The 23,915-nt window shown below is 39.0% G+C and overlaps 1 protein-coding gene across 8 annotated transcripts in view; it reads right to left on the minus strand.

Moving 5' to 3' along the window:
- The window catches only part of NRP2 (neuropilin 2), a 188,339-nt gene that overhangs the window by 134,431 nt on the left and 29,993 nt on the right, over positions 1-23,915 (minus strand). For all 8 annotated transcript variants that reach the window (XM_088135629.1, XM_088135630.1, XM_088135631.1 and 5 more), the window contains exon 2: positions 17,245-17,422. In XM_088135629.1, coding sequence (XP_087991755.1) covers positions 17,245-17,422 — 178 coding nt within the window. The remainder of the gene's footprint in view (positions 1-17,244; positions 17,423-23,915) is intronic.

The raw sequence follows: 23,915 nt of genomic DNA on the forward strand, positions 1-23,915 counted from the left end.
GATTGCTGGATATATTTCCTGCCCAAACTAGTACTGACAGATTCTGGAAAAAGCAGCATAAAAATGTCAATCATCTGTGACAAAACCTCAATATCTATCGCAAGACTGAGACATTCTTATCAGGTATGCTTTCAGCTGCCAGGCAGAACTTCTTTCAGTCACAATCACCGCAACTATTTTGTAAGTCATGGGATAATAGTAATAGTAATATTTCTGAATATCATCATCCTTATAATCAATAGTGCTGAATAATAATATTCTGAAAATATCTGCATCCTCAGCTTTTCAAACCCATTCACATAACATTATCTCAGTATTCCTGACAACAATCTTGCCCATTAGCAGAGTTTCCCTTTTTATTATCTTAAGTTGTTCATGTCTCAGCTAGCCTTCACACAGTTCTAAGCAACTTAAAACGGTTAAATATTGACAGCAAAAAGCATGTCTCTAAAATCTAAAGGCAGTTTGCTTTTCTATATTGTGCAGCACCCCTTGAACCAAGATGTTGAAGATCTGACCAAATGTCATTTAAGCATCATTTGAATATTGTAGCAGACAGACCCTAGTTGGATCCATACCATTTATAGTTAAAATTAAATTGGGCAATAGATGCCAGGAAAGGCCTCCTTTGCCTGAAAGCACAGCAGATGAGGATTATTTATTTATTTATTAAATTTGTATGCCTACGAATTATAATACTAGACTATTGTATGCCTACAAATTATATAATTATACTGTATGCCTACAAATTATAATACTAGACTTGATGATGGTTTGACTCAGCGCAAGCTAGCCTACTGTTTTTTCCATATGTAATACTTTGTTTATTACATATGGAACTGTATATAGAGTGTAATGGACATGTGGCATCCTACATGATAACTCCTACAGTATGGAACATTAACCCTCCTTAAGCACCATTTTCTGTCATCTCAGAGTTACAGAACCAAACAGGATAGAATCAGTGCTGACTTTAGGCTAAGGGCACTGACCTATAGCTCCAAAGTTTAGGGGGCACCAGTGCCGCCCCTCGTTCTGAATCCATCAGTCAATGTGGCCTAGTGGCAACATCTACTCTTCAGCCGTCACTGGAAAGAAGGTTAAAATGGTGGGAAAATGTAAAATAATGCAGAATGGTTTAAAAGGATCACTAAGGCACCCTACCTCACATCTCTTGGCAAACCTGCCTGCAAGAATGTTGGCATTTTCCCCTTGAAAATAGGTGTGAAAGTAGATTGAAATGGGTAACTAGCTTCATCTAAAAGAACCTCCAAGTTTCAGTTCTGTTGTGCACAAAGGGCTTAAAGGTCCATAATAAAGCTAGGATTTACTCTCTTTCTCCATGGAGCCATCACTAGTTTATTTAGCTAGTTACTGTATTTAGGACAGGAAAAGCACACATGATAGACCAAATAGTTCCCAGGACCTTTAGGCTGAAAACAACTAAAACCCAACCAAAACAACTAGATAAGAGGAGAGCAAGCACATTTCTTGAGCAAGAATTGTATTTAAAGTGGTGCTTATAAATGAACGGATGTGAGCAATTTTATCAGTAAAGTGCTTTGTAAATATGTCAAGCAAGCATCCTCTCTTTTCTTCTTGAGTTAAGAACAAGGCCCAAAATTATTCATTAAAGGTTCTTTGCATGGCATTGTATAGTCCTGGGAGAAAAGCAAGAACATATGAATAATGCCATCATTGCCACAAAGCAGGGTTTTGCCTATGTTTAAGCAACTTAAACAACTCCTGGCTTAGAGATCACCTCTAGCTTTAAGAATTTGCAGTTTGGAATGTTATCCACCCCTCATATAGCTTTCTACTTCCCAATTCAAACTCTTTATGTTTTGCACCTACACTATTCAGCTCAGTTAAAAGGATCCCTGATAATTTGATTTGGAGAAACATCCCATTTTTTGCTTAGTTTCCAGGCTTCCCTTTGTCTGATCTTTATACTAAATTTGGTTCATCTTCACTGTTATTAAAGGCAAATAATTCTCAAAATATTTTTTTCATTCTCCCTACAGTGTGATGGGTGGCATGTAAATGTATAAGAGAGGAGAAGGGATTGATTATTTCCTCTCACTCTCTGTGTCCAGTCCACACACTATTGCTAATCATTCTCCAAGGTTTGAAATAAAAGTGAAGTCACAGAAGTCAACCTTGGTAGAAGCACTTATTGTTGAGCTGCTGGTTATCAAAAGACTCCTAATAATTTCCAGCTTGAAGGTTCCAACTCAGTCTCTAGGGACCTGTCCAACTGTGGCCACTACTTGTTAAAGCTTAAACACACATTCATGAATCCAAACTGGATTGCCTTGATCTTCTGTATGTCTAGAGAATGTCTAAAACTCAGCTTATTTCTGGAGAAAAGAGTGCTTATCTCTGATTAAAAGTTACAGCCTGGTCTGTTTTCAATTATATTCTTTATATTGCATTTCATTCATTCATTCATTCATTCATTCATTCATTCATTCACTCATTCATTCATTCAGTTGTTTCCTCCATTTTTCTTGTTACTACTCATTCTTAATGTGACTATATCATATACTACAATGTTTTCCTATTTCTTTAGTTCATGATCTTTCTTTAACCCAGTGCCTTCTAGAGGTATGCAGAGTGGGAAAAGCTGTTCTGATCTCATGCAAGAAGCTACTTGCCAATAGCAGGAAAATGTAATTGGCCACTACTTGTATGTATTTCTAAAACAGATAGCTAAAACATTATGTCACACAATATTATGATACCATGCCCTCAGTCACTGGATTTCATGCATGCCCATGTGCCCAGGCACATACTACACAAATCCTGCCAAAGCAATCTCTGCACTAATTTTACAGACTCCGCGGGGTTGCAAATTGCAAAAAGATCAGACATCAGAAGGATAATCTTGGTGTCAATATTTAGAAGGCTTCTTGAGTTAAAGCTCCTTAATCCTCAAGGAGCTAGAATGTGCAATGATTAGATGGAAGAATTCTATACAAAAATGTGTTAAAAGGTCCCTTTATAGGTATTAGATAATCAGTACTAACAACTGCCTATGAGATCACCAACAGTTTTCTCCAGTGGGATTAAGTAATCTCAGTCATTGGCCATCTAGAAAGGTGACATAGTTGCAATATCTAAAACTGGATCTGTTTTACAATAAAATATCTGGATTGTTTACTTACCAGGGAATCTCATCTTGAACATTTGCCCTTTTAAAAAGTATGTTTGCTGTATGATAAAGTGCAAAACGTTGATCTACTTAGTCAATTTATATGGCCACCCATTCCCCATGTAACAATGGGTGGCTAACATCCAGTTAAAAAGCAACCACAAAATAATCAAAAACAATTTAAAACAACATGTTCCGCTCAGGGTGATTCATAATCTGCATAGTCGCTTTCCTGAAGACTGGGTCATCCAGCATCCTGGCCCTCTGCCTGAGGAAGAATCAGATTGTCAACACCTTACAAAAGGCTAGCAGGGTCAGCGACATCCAAATCTCAGGGAGTATGCTGTTTGATAGAGTATGCACAACAAAAAAGGCATGTTTCTTGGGTTCCATCAAATGATACTATTTGATAGAAGGGACCTGGAGCATGCCCAACCTGTCAGATTTAGTGGAATGGCTAGAAATAATTGGAGAAAGGCAATCCTGCAGATAACCTGGCTCTCTACCATGAAAAGCTTTATAAGTACACCCAGAAGCCCAGTGGGACACAATGTAGCTCATGAAGTAGAGGGGTTACATGAGTGTACTGTGTCTAAAAACCCACAACCACTTGATCTTGCTAGTGTTGAGCCTATGCAGAACTGCACAGCCTTTAAATAATGAGAAAAAACTTTGATGGCATCACTTAGTCAATCTGGAGTAGAGATGCAAACAGGTTGCACTGCCCTATTATACCCATATACGCATCTTAAGCCAGAACTACACATTATACATTATTTCCCACACAAAAATGTAAGCTACACAGTAATTACTTACTCCACTCAGTCCTATATACATCTACTTGGACATAAGCCCAATTATAGTCAATGAATCTCACTAAATATGCATAAGATTTTGGCCTTAAAATAAATATATAATGTGAAACATTGAACTTTTTATTAAAAAAAAAGTAAAAAAAAGAATGTGACTTAGAGAATAAAGAAACTGTTTCTGAACTAAAACTTGATGTTGAACTTGAATCAGAATAGAATGAGATGGAGGTGGGGGATTCAGTTAGAAATCAACTGAGAATAAAAATTCAACCAAGCAAGAAAGCATCTAATGTCATACACTCACTAAATGTCAGCTTTCTTAGTTGGCCTGGAAACACAACATATGACTTCAAATGTTTTTTTAATTTATTGCAGTAGAGTAACAGCAAATATAAAATCAACCAAGAATATGCTTGAAATAGGAATTTATCTCAGAATCCAAAATTGGGGCAGGAAAACAAGAATGAATGGATGACAGAAAAATAAGAGAAGCAGACAAAAATGAAAACAGCCTATTTAGACAGTGTGTGAGCACAAATCTTGATGGGAAGGGCAGCGACAAACCTAAATAATAATTCTACCAATTATTGGTGGAAGGATAGACACTGATGACGCCTCTCCCATGCTGCAGTTAACCTCTAGAAATGGCAAGTAACTCTTTCATGCCTCTGGATATACAATTCAAATTAACCCCCTCAAACTTCTAAACATTTTTGCCAAGTATGTTTTTAAAAATGCCATTTATATTTCACTCTACATATTGCTGATATAACTGCAGCAGTTTTAAATCTAATAGTCCCACCATGACTGCTGTAAATTAATATTCTCACATGAAATAAAAGAATCAATTGATAATTGAACCTTCGACTTGAACCAAAGGCAGCATAACCCATCAGTAATAGTTCAGTCTGAACCAAACAGTGTAATGGTTTGACTCTTTAGTTGTAATTTCATATGATCTATAACGAAGGACTATGCACTATTTTATATTATTGAATACATGTCAAGAATAGCAAATAGACACTTGGAATTAGAGCTGTCCTATCCTTAGTTCATACTTAAATGCAGCAACTGTATAAATATTTGAGTAAAAGAAAGTATGGCAGTGTTAGGTCCATTAATATATAACCAGGATATTATGAAGCACTTCAGCTCTATAATGTCATTTTTAAATTAGTACCATAATATGTAGACATTTGGAAAGATTGTGCCTCCTCTATCTCAAGATTTTGGAAGGTTACTCCAAAACACACACACACACACACACACACACACACACAAACACATCATTTTGTGCCAGGATTTCAATATCTAGTCTGTTCAAGACTGAAATTTCTACATTTCTAACAAACAAATTCAAATTTGAGGAACTACATTTATTTTAATAGTGGCAGCTCAAGCTTAACCAACAAATAGCAAATTTCAACAATTTTTAAATTGACCATGAACAATATTTATTTATTTATTTATTTGGTTTGTATGCCGCCCATCTCCCCCACAGGTGACTCTGGGCGGCTCACAATAAAAAAGAAGAAATACCATTCTCTCCACGATGGCTAAAAACTATAAATAATTAAAAAACATATTAAAAATACCCTAAAAAACCTCCTCTAATTTTGGCCCTATAAAAATCTGTAAGATGCTGGGGGGGGGCAACCCATCATCCCACCAGCCATCTCCACAGGTGCGGGCCCCCCTCTGCCCCCCAGGCCTTCTGGCAAAGCCAGGATTTAATACCTTTCCTGAAGGCCATGAGGGAGGGGGCACACCGGGCCTCAGGAGGCAGGATGTTCCATAGGGCGGGCGCTGCAGCAGAAAAGACTCTCTGCCTAGACCCCACCAATCAAAATTCCCTGACCGGTGGGGTCTGCAACCTGCCCCTTCTGCTGGACCGAGTGGGACGGGCTGAAGTGACCAGGGCAAGGCGGTTCCTCAGATAACCTCAGATAATATGATTAAAAGATAACCTTGATCAATGCTACTTTGCAAGTAAAAGATTTTTCCCAAAGATCTAATTTCAGAAAAGTTTATCTATTCCAAAACTGCAGTGTATTAAAATGATACTAGCACTCCACAGTACTGAAAGCTCTTTTCTGCCTGAATAAACATCAATACAACATTTTTCTTTGTCTTGTTATACTTGTTAATCATGGCTAAGACCCTTCTAATGTTGCCTCACTATTGCCAGGTTGGTTATAATGAGTATTATTATCAATTACGTTCATCAACATTTTGCCCTAAAGCATCATACATTAAAATCCTAATTTAAAAGTGAAATGAGTTTATACATGTTCTGTAGAAAAGTCTTTATCTATTGTATATAAACACATCTTTCTTGTATAATTTCTAGAGTCCAGGATATGTCGTATCTCTAAACATTCATTGAAAAGATCTGTTAGCAGTTGAATCGAAGTATTAGAAATAGTTATAGTGTTCTGCTGCCAGGCAGCACCAAGAATAGGACCAAGAATTACATTTTGTTTGAACTTAGAGATGTTGAAGGATTTATGCATCCATTATTGTTGGACAGAATAAATATTTGATATAATTTAATCTAGATTTATTCAGGTTTTCCTTCTATCAAGCCTCTATATAAACATAAAATTAATGTAGGCTCAATAAAAACATATGAATTCTGGTTGGGGTTTTTTTTCTCATTACTCTATATTGCTGCATATTATTTTTCACAGAGATTATCCTGTCTTTTTATTTTTTTTACAGTCTTTGGCATTACAGTATAATGCATAATTTGCCCTGTTTTCCTTTCTTTTTCTAGTAATAGCTGCAACTGTGTATCTGTCAATGAAGTTTAAGTGCTTCCTACATGTATTTAATTCATTGAAAGGCTTAGGTTCAACTGCCTCCTTATGCATAAATTATTTTCACTTTATACATTAAGTTCTAAATGTTCTTTATTCAACAGGCTATTAATAAAAATCTTCTCAATTTAGGTTTCATTTGCATCCTAAATTACATTCCAGCAGAACTATGGTGTAATTTTTAAGAAATAGTTTCATATTGTTACTTGATTCCTGAATAAAATCCCACATTTTCCAGTTTCTGACTATACCCCTTTAATACTGAATTCTGTAAGAGTGGGGAGGTTGGATGGGGCGGGGGGGAAGCAAGCTGATTGCTACCTATATTATAAAACAAGAAGTTGGATCTCATACAGGGTACTATAGATTTGTTCTTGGTTTAAGGGGGGGAAAGTTGCACCATTTATATTTCTAGCAGTTGTCCAATTTCTAGAGATGCATTTATTTTATTTTTAAAATATTTATGCATGTACTATTTATATATCAATCTTGACAATGCTATTAATTATCCAAGAGTAATGGCTGCCTCAGTTGCTCTTTGACCATGGCTGATGAAAAGAAGCCTGGTTGCAAGACGGTATTCCTGTATGAAAGAGTACAGCCAAGGCTTGCTGGATCTAAAATTATAACTATCAGCTGATATTTTAGCGAGCATATAGTCAAGTATATATCCATGATTCACAATTTTCACTTCTGCTTTCCCACTGAAGCAATATAAAAACAGGCAGGAAAAAACAAATCAACATTTATGTTCTTCTTTCCCTGTAGCTTGTTACAAAATTGGCAAGCAGCAATGTAGTGCTTGTTTGCATAATATCGCCGTTCATTTTCACCAGAAGTCCTGCAAATATATTATTATCCCAATTTCATAAATGTTGGCTCAGAGATTCTTGCTCATCTGAGATACCTTAGTGATTCGATTCCTAAGGAGATATATAAAATGGGGATCAGAAACATCACAGCTCCAAGTCTGCTCACCAACAATCCTATGAAGTTTGGCCATATTTTTTTTTTATTCATAAACCCATACTTCAGAACAATTTTTGAAAGCAAGGAGGGTAAATTACCGACTCAGAATTAAAATCTGCATGCTTATTTCTGGATACCCCACCATACTGTCCTAGTTCAGAAACCAAAAATGATATCATACACAGTTCTCTCCTTGAAGCAGCTTATTCATCTTGCACCCCAAAGATGACATCTCTTTCTGCAGTGACGAAGTGAAATAATATGTTTCCTATTTACATACTGTGTGCCTCCTACTACATGGAGCACAGCTCTCTTCTCACAAATAATTTACTTTAAATTGTTAAGAATCGTTATTCATGTTCCCTGTTGTACGCCCAGTTGGTTTCTTTGCTTGGAGTTTGGCTTTGCCTCTGTGGAAGCCTAAAGGAGAATTTGCTATCTAAAATTCTGGTTACAACTAGTCTTTTGGGGGTGGTTCTCTGGCTCAGTCCCTCCTTGATGATCAGTCCCTCCTTGATGAAGGGGTAGCCAATGACCGAATCTATTGTAGTATGTCAGTTTCATCTTTTACAATGCTTGGCCCTGAGAAGCTTTCTAGAGATCAAGCTAAGAGTTGCTCATATGTTGTTTTATATCATCTGGAACTCTGAGCTAAGAACCCCCATCCTGACTAAATGCCTGGGCTGGCCAGTGGGGCAGGCCAACTGCTATTAGCAGCTCGGTCCTCTGGGTTCTCAACGAAAGCAGCGGAATGCTGTTAAATTGTGATCACAATCAAGACACATTAGGTTTGATTTTGGCCTTATGGTCTTTTTATGAGTCTTGTTTGATTGCTATTTTTTATTCTGTATTATTCGGCTGTAAAGTTATGGCACTCCCAAATATTTTCCCATTCTGTGAGGAAACATCTGCTAGTAAATTAAATTCAAGCAGCCTAATTTTCATTAAGAAAAATAGATCCAGGGGATGGCTAAGAAACTCTTGGCATAGTCTATTTCATTGTAAGCCTAATCACAGTCTGGAAGATGTATACTTTAACATTAAACAAATCTACTTAGAACTAACTCTCACTAATTTCAAAGGAAATTATTTCTAAGAAAAAATGCTGAGGAACACACATTGTTTCATTTTGATTCAATTCTCGCCTGAAACAGAATCCAGGACAGTTAGATACGCAGATATAAAAATGGCACTTCTATTTCTTAGGTGAGTAAGAAATCTAGTAGGCAGGATCCTAAATTAGGAAAAATGACTTCAATTCCTGACCTATCATTAATTTAGTTCTGCTGGTATTTCATTTGATTGTCTTTAGGATGCAGAATACTTTCTTCTGTAAAGTTTTGCACTTGCCCTATAATGCTAGAAGCTTTAAATGCGATGGAATAATTAAGGAGTAATGTTAGTACAATGAGAGAACAAGAGTTTGGGTTTTAAATCAATGCCGTTAATATACTCTGGAGGCATCTGATCTATTTTTCAGGATCAAGAGAGCAGTTTTAAGGCACAATGCATAATACATCTAGCGTTGATTACATTTAAAGCCAGTTTTCTGAAGACTCACTGTGCTGGCCTTTTAAGGTGTGTTCACTATATTCTGCAATGATTTGTGTGATTTCCCAGAATTCTGAATTCTGAATTCTACACACAGCATTCTATTTTTGTTAACCAAGAGCAAGAGAGGAAGTTCACTCCAAGGTGAACACATTTAAGAATTCCAAAAACCCTGAGACAACTCAAGGTTTCTCTCGGAGTCTCTGTCAGTCTCAGCCACTCTCTGCTCCAGGAACCAGAGTCTCAGAAGGCTGCATGCCCTCTCTGACATGTCACCACCAGAGGGGGCTGTTAGGCTATCACTGATGAAGCCACAAGCTACCCACACCAGTGTGAGCACACTAAAGACAGGAAGTCCGCTGGGTTACTCACAACTGAACTGAACTGAACCGAACAATGACAGAGAAAACACGTTGGGTTTTTCCCATTTTTACCAATCTTCCCTTGAAATGACTTCTTTGCAGTGGGAGGAAGACCACGATACAGACTTGAAACCAAAAGCCATCTCAATGCCCCATACGATCCGCAGGATGAGTAGCCTAGCGTGGAACAGTGAGACACATATTTCAGCAGCATTAATTCAGAAATTGGAGGGGTAGAGGACTGGGGAAGAGAATACATGCATATGAATTCCAAACTGAAACCTGAACTTGAAAGATGCTGTTGGGAGGGAGCGGGTGAATGAAAAAAGAAGGCCTTCAGTGCAGTGATTCACATACTGATGAGGTTTCAGAGTCAAATTTTCCAACCTAGGCAGTGTCAAAGAAATGAGAAGCAGCCATTAGAGATAATCTAGGCAGGCCAGCTACGTGACCAAGGGGATCTCTGGGGGGGCGGGTGTGAGGGGAAATAAGTCCTCCTCGTTCACCCTCAGGAAGTTCAAGTCTCCCTTCCAGATCAAAAATAAACCTTGGCACAGGCAAGGCCTGGGGTTCTGCTCAATCTGATGTGACCGAAGAGCACAACAGCCTGTTCTTTTCCAACAAGACGCAGCTTCCCAGTTCAAGTAGCAGATACCTAACCTTCTAGCATGGATACTTGAAGAAGAGCACGAGGGGAAAACAGCAGCTGCACTCACCGCGTGGAGAGTAAGAAATGGCAAGCTGACTTGGGCTATTACCATTATTTCCAAATAGTTTGGCACGGCTGTAATCAGTGCTTCTGTTTCCCTTTCCCTTTTTGCTTTCGGTTGGCTGCTGTGTCAAGGCTTCTAAAGGGCAGCAGAGCAGACAATGGCTCAGCCTCCAACCCGCATTTCAGAAAGGCGCCCATCCTGCAAGTCGTATGCATCCTGGCTGCACCTATCACGGCACACACAGGGCGTGTGATAACAGACGGAGGCCAATTTTCTTGGGGAAGTACTTTCCCAAACTGAAGCGCTTTTTCCTCGAGCAGAAACAAAGCTGTGCAGGCAAAGAAGTTTTAATAGTGCCATATTATTCCTTTCCTGATAAGGAAGGCAAAAGTGGCACCTCTTCCTAGTTTTCCTAATTCCCCTCCTCTTCCAAATCGACTGTTGGGATGAATGAATGGGTCTCCATATAAATAAGCAAAAGAGGGTACAAACAGGAATCAGAATAGCACATTTGGTTTAGTTCTTTATTTTTTTAAAAAAATTCTTAAGCCCCTGATTGCAATCTATAAATCTGAAGATAATGCAAGAAGGGAGGGAGGGAAGGGGGGATCCTGGTTTTGATTTTTCACTAGTCATTTGGACTGGGAAGAAATATCTTCTGCAAAACACTTTTGAGCATATTCCCTTTTTAAACTATTTTTCCCCACCATCATCTGGCTGTTGTTGCTGCTGCTATTAATTCATAGTTTCTGAAGCAGTCACATGGATGATCCCATCCAGCCATGGATCATGGGAAAGGACTAACATCATAAGGTTACCAAGCCAATAAAATCTGGGCAAGTTCTGATGTTTCCCTAGCATCAGTCCACCAGGGGATTGAAAACCGCAGGGAGACATTACACCAACTCCCCACAAAGAACATCACGGCAAGACAGAGAGTAACCAAACCCTTTATAGCAGCCATAGAAGGACCTACAGGGATCCCTGCTCAGAAGGATACTTGGCAGCAACTGGAAAGCCCAGAGAAATTACATCATGGCCTCATCCATTACCACAGAGACAAAGAATTCTGGGTTGTCACAGACTCTTAAAATCCAACTGCCTGCTCAGTGCAGGCCCCACTAGGACATCTCTGACAGATGACCATCCAGTCTCTGTTTGAAGATCTCTAGGGAAGGAAAATTCACCCTTTAATATGGCAGCCTGTTCCACTTGCAGAGACATCAAGCTCTTCTTGATGCCTAGCTTAAACCTGCTTCCTTTTTAGTTTTAATCCACTGGTTCTTATCCTGCCATCTGGGGCAGTAGAGAATAATTCCACTCCTTTTTCTCCATGACAACCCTTCAAACCACTATCATATCTTGTGGCTTTATTCATCTTTTCTGTAGGTTAAATGTACCCAGATCTGTTAATAGACTCTTATAAGGCTTGGTTTCCAGACCTTTCATCATCTTGGCAACCCTCCCTTCCCCAGAATCCCTGATCAACAGCCAATAATCTAGTGGTAGAAAACTGGCTGCATTTTAGTGAATTTTTTTCTTTTTTGCCTGAACTCTTTTAAGTTCCCACAGAACCCTAAGGTTCTCTGGATGACAGTTTGAAAAACTCTAAAGTATTGCTTCGATTAAAAGACAGGATATAAATCAGGGGTCCTGGAAGTTTGGAGCTCTCCCACATTTCTCTCAAATTCCACTGATTTGATCAAAGGAAGAAAGTATTCAACATGTCAGAAACAGATATATTGACAATTTTAATTAACTTAATTAGAACTGCATTTAAATTAAATCAGTTTTAGTTTTGTCCTGACCACTTGCTTTTTCTGTTTTTTGGTTCTTACATTTTGAGAAATGCAGGTCCTGGAAGGCCATTCCAAGGCAAAGAGCAACCAAGAACTAAAAAGGGCTGTGCAGCCTATTCTGCATCAATAATGTATAGGTGGCATCATGGAGGCATAAGGGTGTTTCAGTGCATGAGGGCAAAGGAATAGCGGGCATTTTCATGGAAAAAGCCTAGAAAATATGTTTTAAAAATTACTGAAATCATGGAGGGCTTTTAAAGGCCTAACCACAGTAAATTTATGTTTACCTATTTGTGAAGGATTAAGTTGACTATGTTGGGACATTATGCAAATTATATAGAATTATATTACACCCCTAATGCAGGAAGTCCCATTACAGTACTTATGTATAAGCAACATTTAAACCAATTACATAGTAGAATAGAACCTGCTGTTAGGCAACAGCAATGTTGTTTAAACTATTCTGCATATGTGAATGTTATACTTTCAAGATCAGAATCTAATGCTGCAAGCCTGCTTAGAAGTAGAGAGTCTCTATAAAGTTCAGTGTGGATTTAATCCTCCCAGTAAGTGGATTAAAGAGTGAAAATCTGGCCACTGATAAATGATACACATGTGCTGTGCCTTTTTTATCACAATCACTTCAATTCTCTTAACAAGTCTTTCCAAATAAACATTATAAGAAATTCTCAAACATCAGCAAAAATAACCATATATTCCAAAATACTGCTCTACCATTTCAGGAACTCTCAGCTTTTTTTCCCCCCCCCCTTTTCTTTGCGTGCTGATTTACATTTAGGGTGTGTGTTTCCTTTCTCCAATGCTGGAATACGCCTCTCCCATGATTAATTATTTTAAAATGGCTAATGGGTTATTGCCTTGGCAGCAATGTCTCTCCCTGTCTCTGTCTCTCTCACATAGGTAGATACACACAGACATTTTGAGAAGTGACATTGCAAGAATAATAAATTAGAGGACTGCCTCCCAGGATAAAATGTTATTGATATAAAATAGACACTTGGTTTTCCCCATGAATACACTGCTACAGATTCTTTCACTCTAAGCCAGTGTTTCTCAACCTTGGCAACTTTACGATGTGTGGACTTCAACTCCCAGGATTCCCCAGCCAGCCATGCTGGCTAGGGAATCCTGGGAATTGAAGTCCACACATCGTAAAGTTGCCAAGGTTGAGAAACATTGGTCTAAGCGTTTAGGCCAACTATCCTGTAGGACAAAAAGATATTTTCCCCTTAAATGTGAAACTAGATATCTGGCCCATTATAACGCAATGGATTGCTATTGTAGTTCCTGGATTCCCATGAACAATGAAAGCTTCATGTTGAATCCTAAGTTCTATCATATCAAACTTTAATTTTTCTTAGGGAGAACCTGGACAGGGAATCAACTGAACTAAAAGCAGAATGAGCACCTGGTCCTGTTCCTTCAGATCCTCAACCTCTTGACTATTCAGCTGGAGGACTGAATGAGAGGGACAGTCATATTAACTTGACCAGGACCAAACTTCTCCATGTGATGCAAGGCTGCTTGATTAGGAGTCACACAGGGAGGTTTCCTCATATTCAAGCCAATGGGAACACACCTTCTCTTCAACCCCACTTGACCATTTTGATACCCTCCACATATTCAGCTGAGAACAGAAGAGGGCCATGATTTGGGATCAGCCAATATACCAGAACCTGTAGCTATAGATAAAATGGGTTTGTTTGTCAGATTGGGCTAACTATCATTTGGTGTGATATGTAAATTAGCAAGGTACAGTAGTCATAGCCATTGCTCGGTCTGCAGAACCCTCTAATCCAGAACTGCCACATACAGTTGCTCCTGTTGTATACTGCACCACATCTGAAGGGTGCCATTCACATAGTTGACCATTTGCAAAGCACAGGGAGTCAGTGACCCTTCCCTTTCTGGGCAAAATAATAGTAAGCAAATGGTCCAGCAGCAGACTTGGTAGGTTCAGCAAACAGGGATGGCCACCTTGTCCTCGAGGAGGGTGGATACAGCAGCATGCACACATCCTCCCCAATTCTTCCAACTTAAAAAAAAATACTTGAAGAAGAAACGCCATTTTCTAATGCATGAAGAGGTGCAATATGGGATAGTGACCCACCAAAATGGAGCTAAACAGGTAGACAGCAAAAACAGAAAACGGTTCTAAATCCTCACAGCTTAGCTTGAGAGCTATACTTAGAACAAACAATGATGGAGCATAATGTCTGAATTGAGTTTGTGATTTCCTTCATGCAGAATCATCCCTAGCTGTTTTCATTGAACATGATGGCAGATGCCCTTGTAAGCTGCTCTGAGTCCTGGAGAAAACAGGGGCTATAAAACTAACAATATGAAAAAAATACTAAAAGGTACTGAGAGGTCCAATAAAACCAATCTTGTCTTATTTTTGGATATCCACAAGATGACAAAAACAAATTTATTCCAAAATGAACTGAATGATTTAAACTTGTACCAACAGGGATCTAAGCAAGCAATTTCAAACTATGTCAGTTTAACTCTTTTATTTAGGGATAAATTTAATTTCTCTCCATTTCTTATTTTTCCAATTCCTTATTTTAAGTGTAAAGCTTTACACAGATTAGGCACACTTCCCTTAATGTATGCATTTCATAAGAAATGTCCCTAATCAGAAAGCTTTTGTACACAGTTGTGTGAATTTTCATTAAAGATATATGAATGTCAAAGAATAATTGCATTTTAACACAATTAAAATAGTACAGAAGTACCAATTAAATAGGTTTACATTAAAATGTGAACCCAGCATTTCTCCCCACCTACAGGGGAGATCATCATTTTGGAAAAATCGAATTGCTGTATCATCAGCCAGCTTATCAACTGCCACAATTTATCCACCCCTCAGAAATAAGCAGGACCTAAAACCACAGGAAAAGACTGTAGGATCAGATCTAGACATTCAAGAAAAGCAAAATATTTTAGACTGCCTCTAGGCCACAGACATTCAAACAGAGCTATAAAACCCAAGGGGCTACCTCATTAATTCATGCTTTTAATGGTGCTCACTGAAGCGGTTAATTATTTCTTACTAGCTGCTAATTGTTTTTCTTGGACATCGAGCTCCCTGGCTTTGCAATTCACCAAGTGCAGCAGAATCTGTCGGGTTTGCTCCCTGCCTTCAAAAACCATTCTCTTCTTATGAAGAATGAGCAGCACATGAACAGCCCAGACCTAGGTGACAAGCTGCCGAAGAGACTTTAGTTCTTTTTGTTAACCAGATGGGAGAGGAAATGTCAGAAAAGCTGCTTTTCCCTCTCTCCCTGCAGGAGAAATGGCACTTGCCATAAATATTTTTTTAAAGCCTTGTACCCGGACAACTACTGGAAATCTAATTGTTGCCTTTTTGAGTCAAAAAAATATGCAACTGTCATGCTATAAAGATTAATCTCTTTTTTTCTTTAGTCTTTTTTGATTATACACCCAAGTATCCACCAATGGGAACTGGTTACGCTGGAATTGCAGAACCAATTAAGATAAATGCTGTCAAACATGTGAATGCAAGGCTTGCTCATGACCAACGGCTACAATATCTAAGCTTCAACTTCAGTGCTTTACCATCGTGGGAATTAGAATGCCAGCACACCTTGCAATTCTCAAAAGTGATCTCTAAATTGCGGGGAGGAAACCTACAAGCAAGAAAGGCGTGCAAAAGAAACTTCTGTATGGGATTCTCTGAAACCACCTCCAGTAATAGGAACAGAGGAATCTCCATTATTCAAGTCAGCCAAGTTACCCATCAAACCAAGGGCCCTCAGTTCCAAATAGCAGCCTATCTCCAAGGTCACAGTCATTCCCATCACCTTAGCCTTCTCTTAACTGCAGACATTTAGATTTGAACTGGGACCTTCTGCATGTGAAGCAAGTGCTCAGTCACCCAGTGATGGTCGCTCCTTTATACAGGTAGTCCTTGACTTACGACCATTCGTTTAACAACTATTCGAAGTTATGCCAGCACTGAAAAAGTTACTTACGACTGGTCTTTGCACTTATGACCGTCGCACTGTCCTCGCAGTCGTGTGATCAAAATTGGGGCACTTGGTAACCAGCATGTATTTACTACAGTTGCAGAGTCCCAGGGTCATGTGATCACCATTTGCGACCTTCCCAGGGGGCTTCGGACAAGCAAAGTCAATGGGGGAAGCCAGATTTGCTTAACAATCATGTGACTCGCTCAACAACTGGGGCAAAAAAGGTTGTAAAATCGGGTACAACTCACTTAATGACCACATCGCTTAGCAACAAAAGTTCCAGTCCCAACTGTGGTCGTAAGTTGAGGACTACCTGTACTAGGCTAAACTTGTACAAGACAGGTTCCTCAAATCAGCATCCTTAACTATTATGCTAATAATATGATTCTAAATATGTTACCATAAATTCCAACAGATTTGCTCCTACATAAATTTGCAGCACAAAGGCCCCCTAAGCAAACTAGGACCCTGATTCTGATGGGACTCTACTTATTCCTGCAGCTTAGAAGAGAGTAGTTTTTCCCTTCCTACCTCTGATGGATAATAATGACCAAATATGAGGAAACTGAAAATACTGACAGCGTATACCTATTTAAGCATTTACTAACAAGACAGAAAAAAGACCTAGGCTTAGAGAGCCGCAGCCATGTCAGGCAACAGAATATGATTCCACAGGTTCCCTGTCTCCCTTATTCTGTGCTTTATTGCAAAGTAAAAAAGCGATGGAAATAAGAGCTCTAATGTGTGTTCGTGCACGCTGCATAAAGATATACTAATGGCTTATCAGAAATTCTTGCCTAATAGCTACATTCCAAATGTGATATATGACATGCAACTTTGCAGAATGGCATCATCAATTTCAGCTTCAGAGTTTCAACCTCCCATTCATCCACGCTATCTAAATTCCTCCAATCACAATGTCAGTTTTTATAAAGATATTACACTCATCATATTGTGGGAGTAAAGGGAGGCCAAGAATCAGGAGGAACAGACAGGATTTTTTTTCTCAGCCAAGGACAGGGGCGGTGGGAAACAAAAAAACCTCTTACTTGCAGTCATGTTTCTCAATTTCAAAGTGAGGGTTGAAGTTGAGGATGATCTTCTGGTTGGGTTCTGGGGCGTAAATGATCCACTCACAGTTCTGATGGGAGGGGTAGTCTTGTGGGTAGCCGGGTGAAGTGATGTAGCCAGCATCTTTGGAATTCAAGCGGCCCCCGCACGGCTGACCTACAAACACAAAGATTTTTAAAAATCGAGAATCTAAAATAAAAACAGCAAGCGACAGTGGTGATAATCTTAAACACATTAATGTATTCTTCTGGCAAATGAGGTCTGAATTATGTTGTTGTTGTTGTTGTTGTTGTTATTTTTGTGCTTTCCATTTTTTTCCTATGCCCAACTCAATCTGGGTATTTAGAATTAGTGTGCACAATGATCCGGCCCAAATGTGAACACATTCGCATCTTGGACAGTCCAGAAAAACAGAACAGCTATAAATGGGTCCATCTATACAATTTCATTCTTTCCCCGAACACTTAAAACAGAAATCAGATGATTTGGAAATAAATGGAAGTGCCTCCGCTTCTTCCCTTTCTTCCATAGTTAGTCTAACAGGAATCATAGGTATTATTAGATCCCAACTTAACAATCCTGCCTTTGATAAAAAAAGGAAAATGTGTCATTGTCTTCAGAACTGGAATGTTGTCCAACACACCATCATACATTCAATATGCAATGTGAAAAATAGCTGTCTTGTCCCTGGTAATGCCTTTCCTCAGCAACAGTTCCTCTATTTCTGAGATACACAATTCTGTACAATTGGATAAATCTCACATAATAGTGATCACCATGCTTCAATGCTTGACTGTCATTTATCTTCAGAAAGGCTTCATGCTATGGTTCTTAGCAGAGAACAGCCGAATGTTCTCCCTCCCTTCATAATTACCATGTCAGATAGGAGTGAGGAATGGTGTTTCAGTGGATACCTGGCAAGATTCAACAAGACCAAACACCTTGGTTTTTGAATGTGCTCAGAGTTTAAAACCTGTCTTGAAATTTACACGTAGAAAATAGTCATTCTTTTTGTTTTGTTTTTTTTAAGCAATGGTACTTATTTTTATTTATTACATGTTTGTCCCACCTTTCCTCCTTAGGACAATATATCTTTACAACAGTTCTTCACTTTAGCTGAGACCAAAATGAGGTAGAATCTGGCCTAAGATCATACAACATGGGAATTTGGTCAAGCAGGAATTCCAACCCAGTCTTCTCCAGTCCTAATCCAATACTCTAACTGCTACATTATGCCTATTAAACATATAATCTGATTCAACTTTTTTTTTTTTTTTAATCTACTGGCAGCAGAAGCACCAATGTTCTTCCTCAGGGATAATCACCTATGGTCTAAAGTAGATGGCTTGCCTAAATGTCGACTCTCCAACCTAACATGAGGGAGAAGCAATCAATTACTAAGCCACATCATGGCCTTTTACAAGGTAGCACTCTAGAAAAATATCCACTCTGTCCGACATCAGTGTCTGGCATCCAAAAAGGCCTATGTGTCCCACGTAGGCCCACACATAAAGTTTCTGGCACAGCAAGGAATGGCTTCCAGATTACATCTCAGCATTGCTTCTTTTCATTCCAACCACAAAACTACACTTCCACACCCCTCTTCACCTCCTTTCCACATGTCTCTCCTTCTTGGCTTTGCCTTCATCTCCTCCCTGTCTCCTTCAACATTTCATGGCAAGCTAAGCAGTTGGAATTAAAGACTGCAATAATCAGCAGTGGGGGTTTTTGTGGTACTGGCCCACAAACAGCCTGGTAACAATTACATCTTAAGTGAGGAAAGCACTTTCAACCCTTAGTTACATAACAATGGACCCAGGAGGGCGATTTAATCTTCGAGAAAACATTTCATCTTACAAATGCCACAAATCTGATTTATTATTTCATTACTGGCTTAGGGGGAAAATTTGCATCATACACACAATTGATTACATACTAAAGAATCTCAAGAATGCCATTCCAATATGGCTATACGACACACTGTTTTTATTTTTACTGTGCCCATCAAAAGGGACAAAGGTGCACAGAGGTTCATTGCCACCACCAGATGATGTTTGCTCAGAGCACCCTAATGGGATTGTCCCTATCTGCATGCCTCAAGCATCTGTGGACACGAGAACTGGGAAATAATGAACGAAGAAGTACAGACACCCAAGAGTTAAATGAAGTACCACTCTCTTTGAATTAGAGCTTTGGCTCAGACATCACCACAGCTGGAAATAGATAATAAAACAAATACTTTGGACCAGCGTAATACCCAATGACACTGGAACATTTTTATGTGAGAAAATCTAGTTGGCAGGATTGCCGTGTTCCAGTCCTGAGAACTGCTATATATCCTTGCCCTGCAATCCCAGGTAACAGGCTTAGCCAAGCCAAGGAAGGCAGCTTTAGTTTCTCCTGCTCGTGCTGTATCTGATCTAGTCCTTCACCTCTTTTCTAACCTGCTTTACGGAACAGAACTTTAGCTATCAGGATCCAAAGCAATGTGGGTGCTCTGCACTCAGGTCAACAGCAACCAACATTTGGCAAGAAGTCTTCTCCTGGTGCATTGTTAACAGCTGCTAATTCAGCTGGGAAAGCCAAGACACATGGACAAACTGGGAGAATTCTGCCAACTTTGTCTTGCTGGTCCATGTTGGGAGTGGGAATCCAGGGGTATCTAGCTTACATAGCCCCTTTTATCTCTGGTGGGCATACAAACAGTATTAAAAGGAGGCCTTTGATACTGGTGAACACCTTGAGGCAAATAGGCGGCCTTTCATAATAAACAAGGTTCCTAAACAGAGGCTCTCTCCCCCTCTTCCCCTTTCTTCTAGTCTCTGGGGATGCTATTATTCTACAGAGCAGTGACACATTAGAGTAAGAAAACTCTTTAAAACAAGAAACACCAAAAAAAAGCTACTGGTGTATTCTCCACACTCCACCCTGTGAACGTCATCCTGTGAAAATAATGCTCTTGCTTATACAAACTTCTGATTACTGAAATGCATTGAATGACCTCATGGACCTTCATATAAATTGAGGAAGAAAAAGAAAGGGGAAATGTTGCCTCAGCTGCAGAGATATATAAGCAAAAGGCTGAAATTAGAAACTACTACAAACACTGTATAAAATTATACAGTGCCTGTAGTTTTCCATTTTGGGAAATTTTTAATGTTTAGAATTTCAGGAGACCACAGGGAAGAGAAAGAGTGAAGAAAGTAAATGCGCTTCAGAGATTTTGCTTCTCTGTCAGTCATACTTGAATATCACCATCTGCATGAAACAGCACGGCCTTGTGAATTATATATTACTTCTCAGCAGCTACCTCTCAGGAGAAGGACAGGGGCCTTCTTCCCAATAGGTATGCATTTCCTCCCATCTCCCAGCCTGGCTGAATTACTGCCACTGAAGGTCCAAACACAGGAGGCCAAGCAAAAAACTTCTTTACCACAAACTGTTCTGTGTGCTTGCAGCTAGACCTTTTCAATTTGCCAAGTCTCCATATCTACCATTCAGACATGGTAACTGAAGCAGCACTAAATTCCCTAAGAAAATCAGCCCTTTGCCTGTAATGGGTGTGCACAATCCTACATTTATTGCCAACACACAGGAGGGAGTCTAGTGTTCTCCAGCAGGGATTAACAATTACACCATTTCTACCACCCTGGGGGAGATAGGAGAGATCATGAGCTTCTCACAAATAATCCCATTTCTGCCCAAGAGTTTACCCAATCTTCCCAGAGTTCCAGATAAGCAAACTGTATTTTCTGTAAGCACGCCATATTATCCAATGAATACCAGAGGGAGGCCACTTTTTTGCGGAAGGTGGGAAGCATCCTGGGTTTACATTGTGAGAAGGCAAAGGTGGAGGCCAAACCCCTCCACTTGCCCAGCCTAATCCAAGTTACTTCTTGATCTCATTCAAAAAGGATCTGTCCTCCATGGGTTGTCCTGCCAGCCATGGAGGCCACCTTCCACCTGCCCCACGAGATTAGCTCACTTAGAACCCAACACCCTCAGGAAGACAAGCAGGTTAAATCCTGAAACTCCACTTTTATTTTGGAAAGTATGTAACTCCTCACCCTGCCCTGAAAAGCTGTTCTCTGCAAGAAGAGTCTTTCCCCTTCCCAAGAGAGGAACTATCTGTTTTGCCCAAAACCAACAAAGACAACAGGAAACCTCTTCTGAAAGTTTCTTTCTATCCCCTGTACAAGAAACTTGCCACCTCCTGTTCCACAAAGGACTGTTTTCATCTTTCACAAAATCCACCTTCTCTCTCATGTCAGAGGGTGCTGGAGGGGACTCACACAAGGCCCTTGTTACATTTCTGGTATTAACTGAGCCCCTTGCTAATAAATACATACATGCATACATACATGTTTGATAATGTTTAACGAATCATTTTAACCATGGGTGATGACCCACAGCCAAAATTCTCGTAATTTTTGATCTTGGCCCTTCTTCTGCACTCTTATTTAGCAAACCTTCTGCCAAGATGTTAGTCCTGCCTACTCATCCCTGACAGACTCTGAAAATGTCCTGTAAAACCATAGAATGCATTTTATCAGAATAAATGCCATGCTCAGCTAGCAGTTAACTGTGTAGCAGTGCAGGTTTTAAGTTTTAACTTTCTAGGTAAGACTGCTTGATAGTTTGGGCTCTTTTTCCCTTTTCATAGCTTGCATCCTGACCCTAACTATGACCAGAATCTCCTAGTGTAGGCACTACTTTTTTAGTTTTTATATCTCACTTTCCTGAAAATCTTCCTTTCCTAGTATTTTTTTTTAACCTCATTTTTGCCATCAGAGAATACCACCTTCTCAAAAAAACACACTCTTCATATTTTACAAAATGTAATTCTTCCCTATTTTCTAATTTTATATATTTCTATTTTGTGTGGTTACTTTTGGAATGAATGTTCATTGTATCAATTTATATTTTATAGAAATACTTTATACAGAGCCCTACAATATTTTGAAAGCAAAGCCCTTGTTAACAAATTGGCAGAACATTTCTGGCTTGTGTATATGCGTGCACGTGCACACACACACACACACACACATGTGAACTGCTTCGTTCTGAAACATGCTGATTGTTTCAATACATTTTCTTCTACAGACCTCATCCAAATAATACTATGTGACTTTCCTCTTTTGGGGGGAAAAAAAACGGTGTCCAAAAAAAATCACGAGAAAGCATTTAAGAGGTAAGAATATATAAAAACATCTGGTTTTGTTCCATGGACAGAATTTTGTCAACACAAAAACATTTATACCAACCCACAGCTCTTTCTAAAATCTCTTGCCTTTATTTGGAATTCAAGCACGTGTATGTATGCCATATAGATTTTATGCATGCAATTACATACTTATTTTTCAGTTAACTTGATAGATGCAGATGTCTACAGAATTTATCCTGACATCCTCTACACACTTTTACACCCTCCTCATAAAAACAATCATGCATCATTTGCACAAGCTCAAAGTCTTCCAACAAAAACATTCAAGGGACACATTTTATTTTGCCTGGAACACAGACAAAGTCTTCAAGCAAAGAAAACGTTTACAACTTCCACATCTCATCAACTCTTCACATTCAAGCCCTTGCACTGCATTCAGGATTCCCACATGCCGTTAAACTATTTTAAAAAATGGAAAAGTAACAGAAATTCATGGGCAGTTTTATAGTTCCCTACTTGTCCTTTGCACGTTATCCTGAAATGTCAAGCCACTTTATTTGACGGAATATGAAAACAAACAAACAAAATCCCAAAGTAGCCATTTTTCAAACTATGCACCCCACTACAAGAAGTAAGCCCAGACTGCCAAAAATTAGGGGGAAATTGCATTAAACCTGGATCTTAGAAAATTGTGTCTGTATGATAGTCATATTTGCAAACACAATGTGCTCTTAGAAGCATTTTGTTTCAAGAAGCTTTATCTGGGGTAATCATGCATATTAAAAGCAAAAGTAGGGGAGAGAGGAAAAAAGACATATGAAGTATTGCATTTATCAAGGTCTAAAGAAGGGACAAAAGACGAAATGGCAGAACGGGGAGGGGGGGGACTGGTATAATTACCACCTATTCTGCCTATTCACCATGCCTCATAAACATATCATCTGTTCGTGAAGATGAAATTCTGCACGTTTCCCATACAACTTATACATGCAGGACAGGAGAATACAGGTATCTAAACCACATTTGGTGTGTTTTCTAACCGATATGCATATCCCCAAGCAGATGTTGGGGCCTATATATAAAACAGATTTGTATAATCTCTGGTTAATATGAATAAACTCCAGAAAACCTTTAGGCAAATGAAAACGATTTCAAACATCATAAGAGATCGATTTATTTATTTATTTATTTTAAACAGGATAGTTTGCTACCATTCTGAAAGAAATATCTAAAAAATTTCCTCCAGGCATAGCAATCTCCAAAGTTATAACATTATTGTCACAACGCTAAGCCTTTAGAATTATATAAACAAACTCTAGTTCATATTAACATCACAGGTGGGGAGGGAGAGAGACAGGACAGACCCACACTGGTGAAAATAAGGCTACTAACATACATAAGCAAAATATTTCTGCATAGAATCTATTATTAAATTCTCAAACAGAATCTTCTCCTGAGTCTTGCAGCTTTACTTTAAATAGTAAT

Source organism: Python bivittatus, unplaced genomic scaffold (assembly GCF_059951505.1).
Source record: "Python bivittatus isolate LINGU-HERP-01145 unplaced genomic scaffold, Pbiv_v1 ctg000200_np1212, whole genome shotgun sequence".
Classification (NCBI taxonomy): domain Eukaryota; kingdom Metazoa; phylum Chordata; class Lepidosauria; order Squamata; family Pythonidae; genus Python; species Python bivittatus.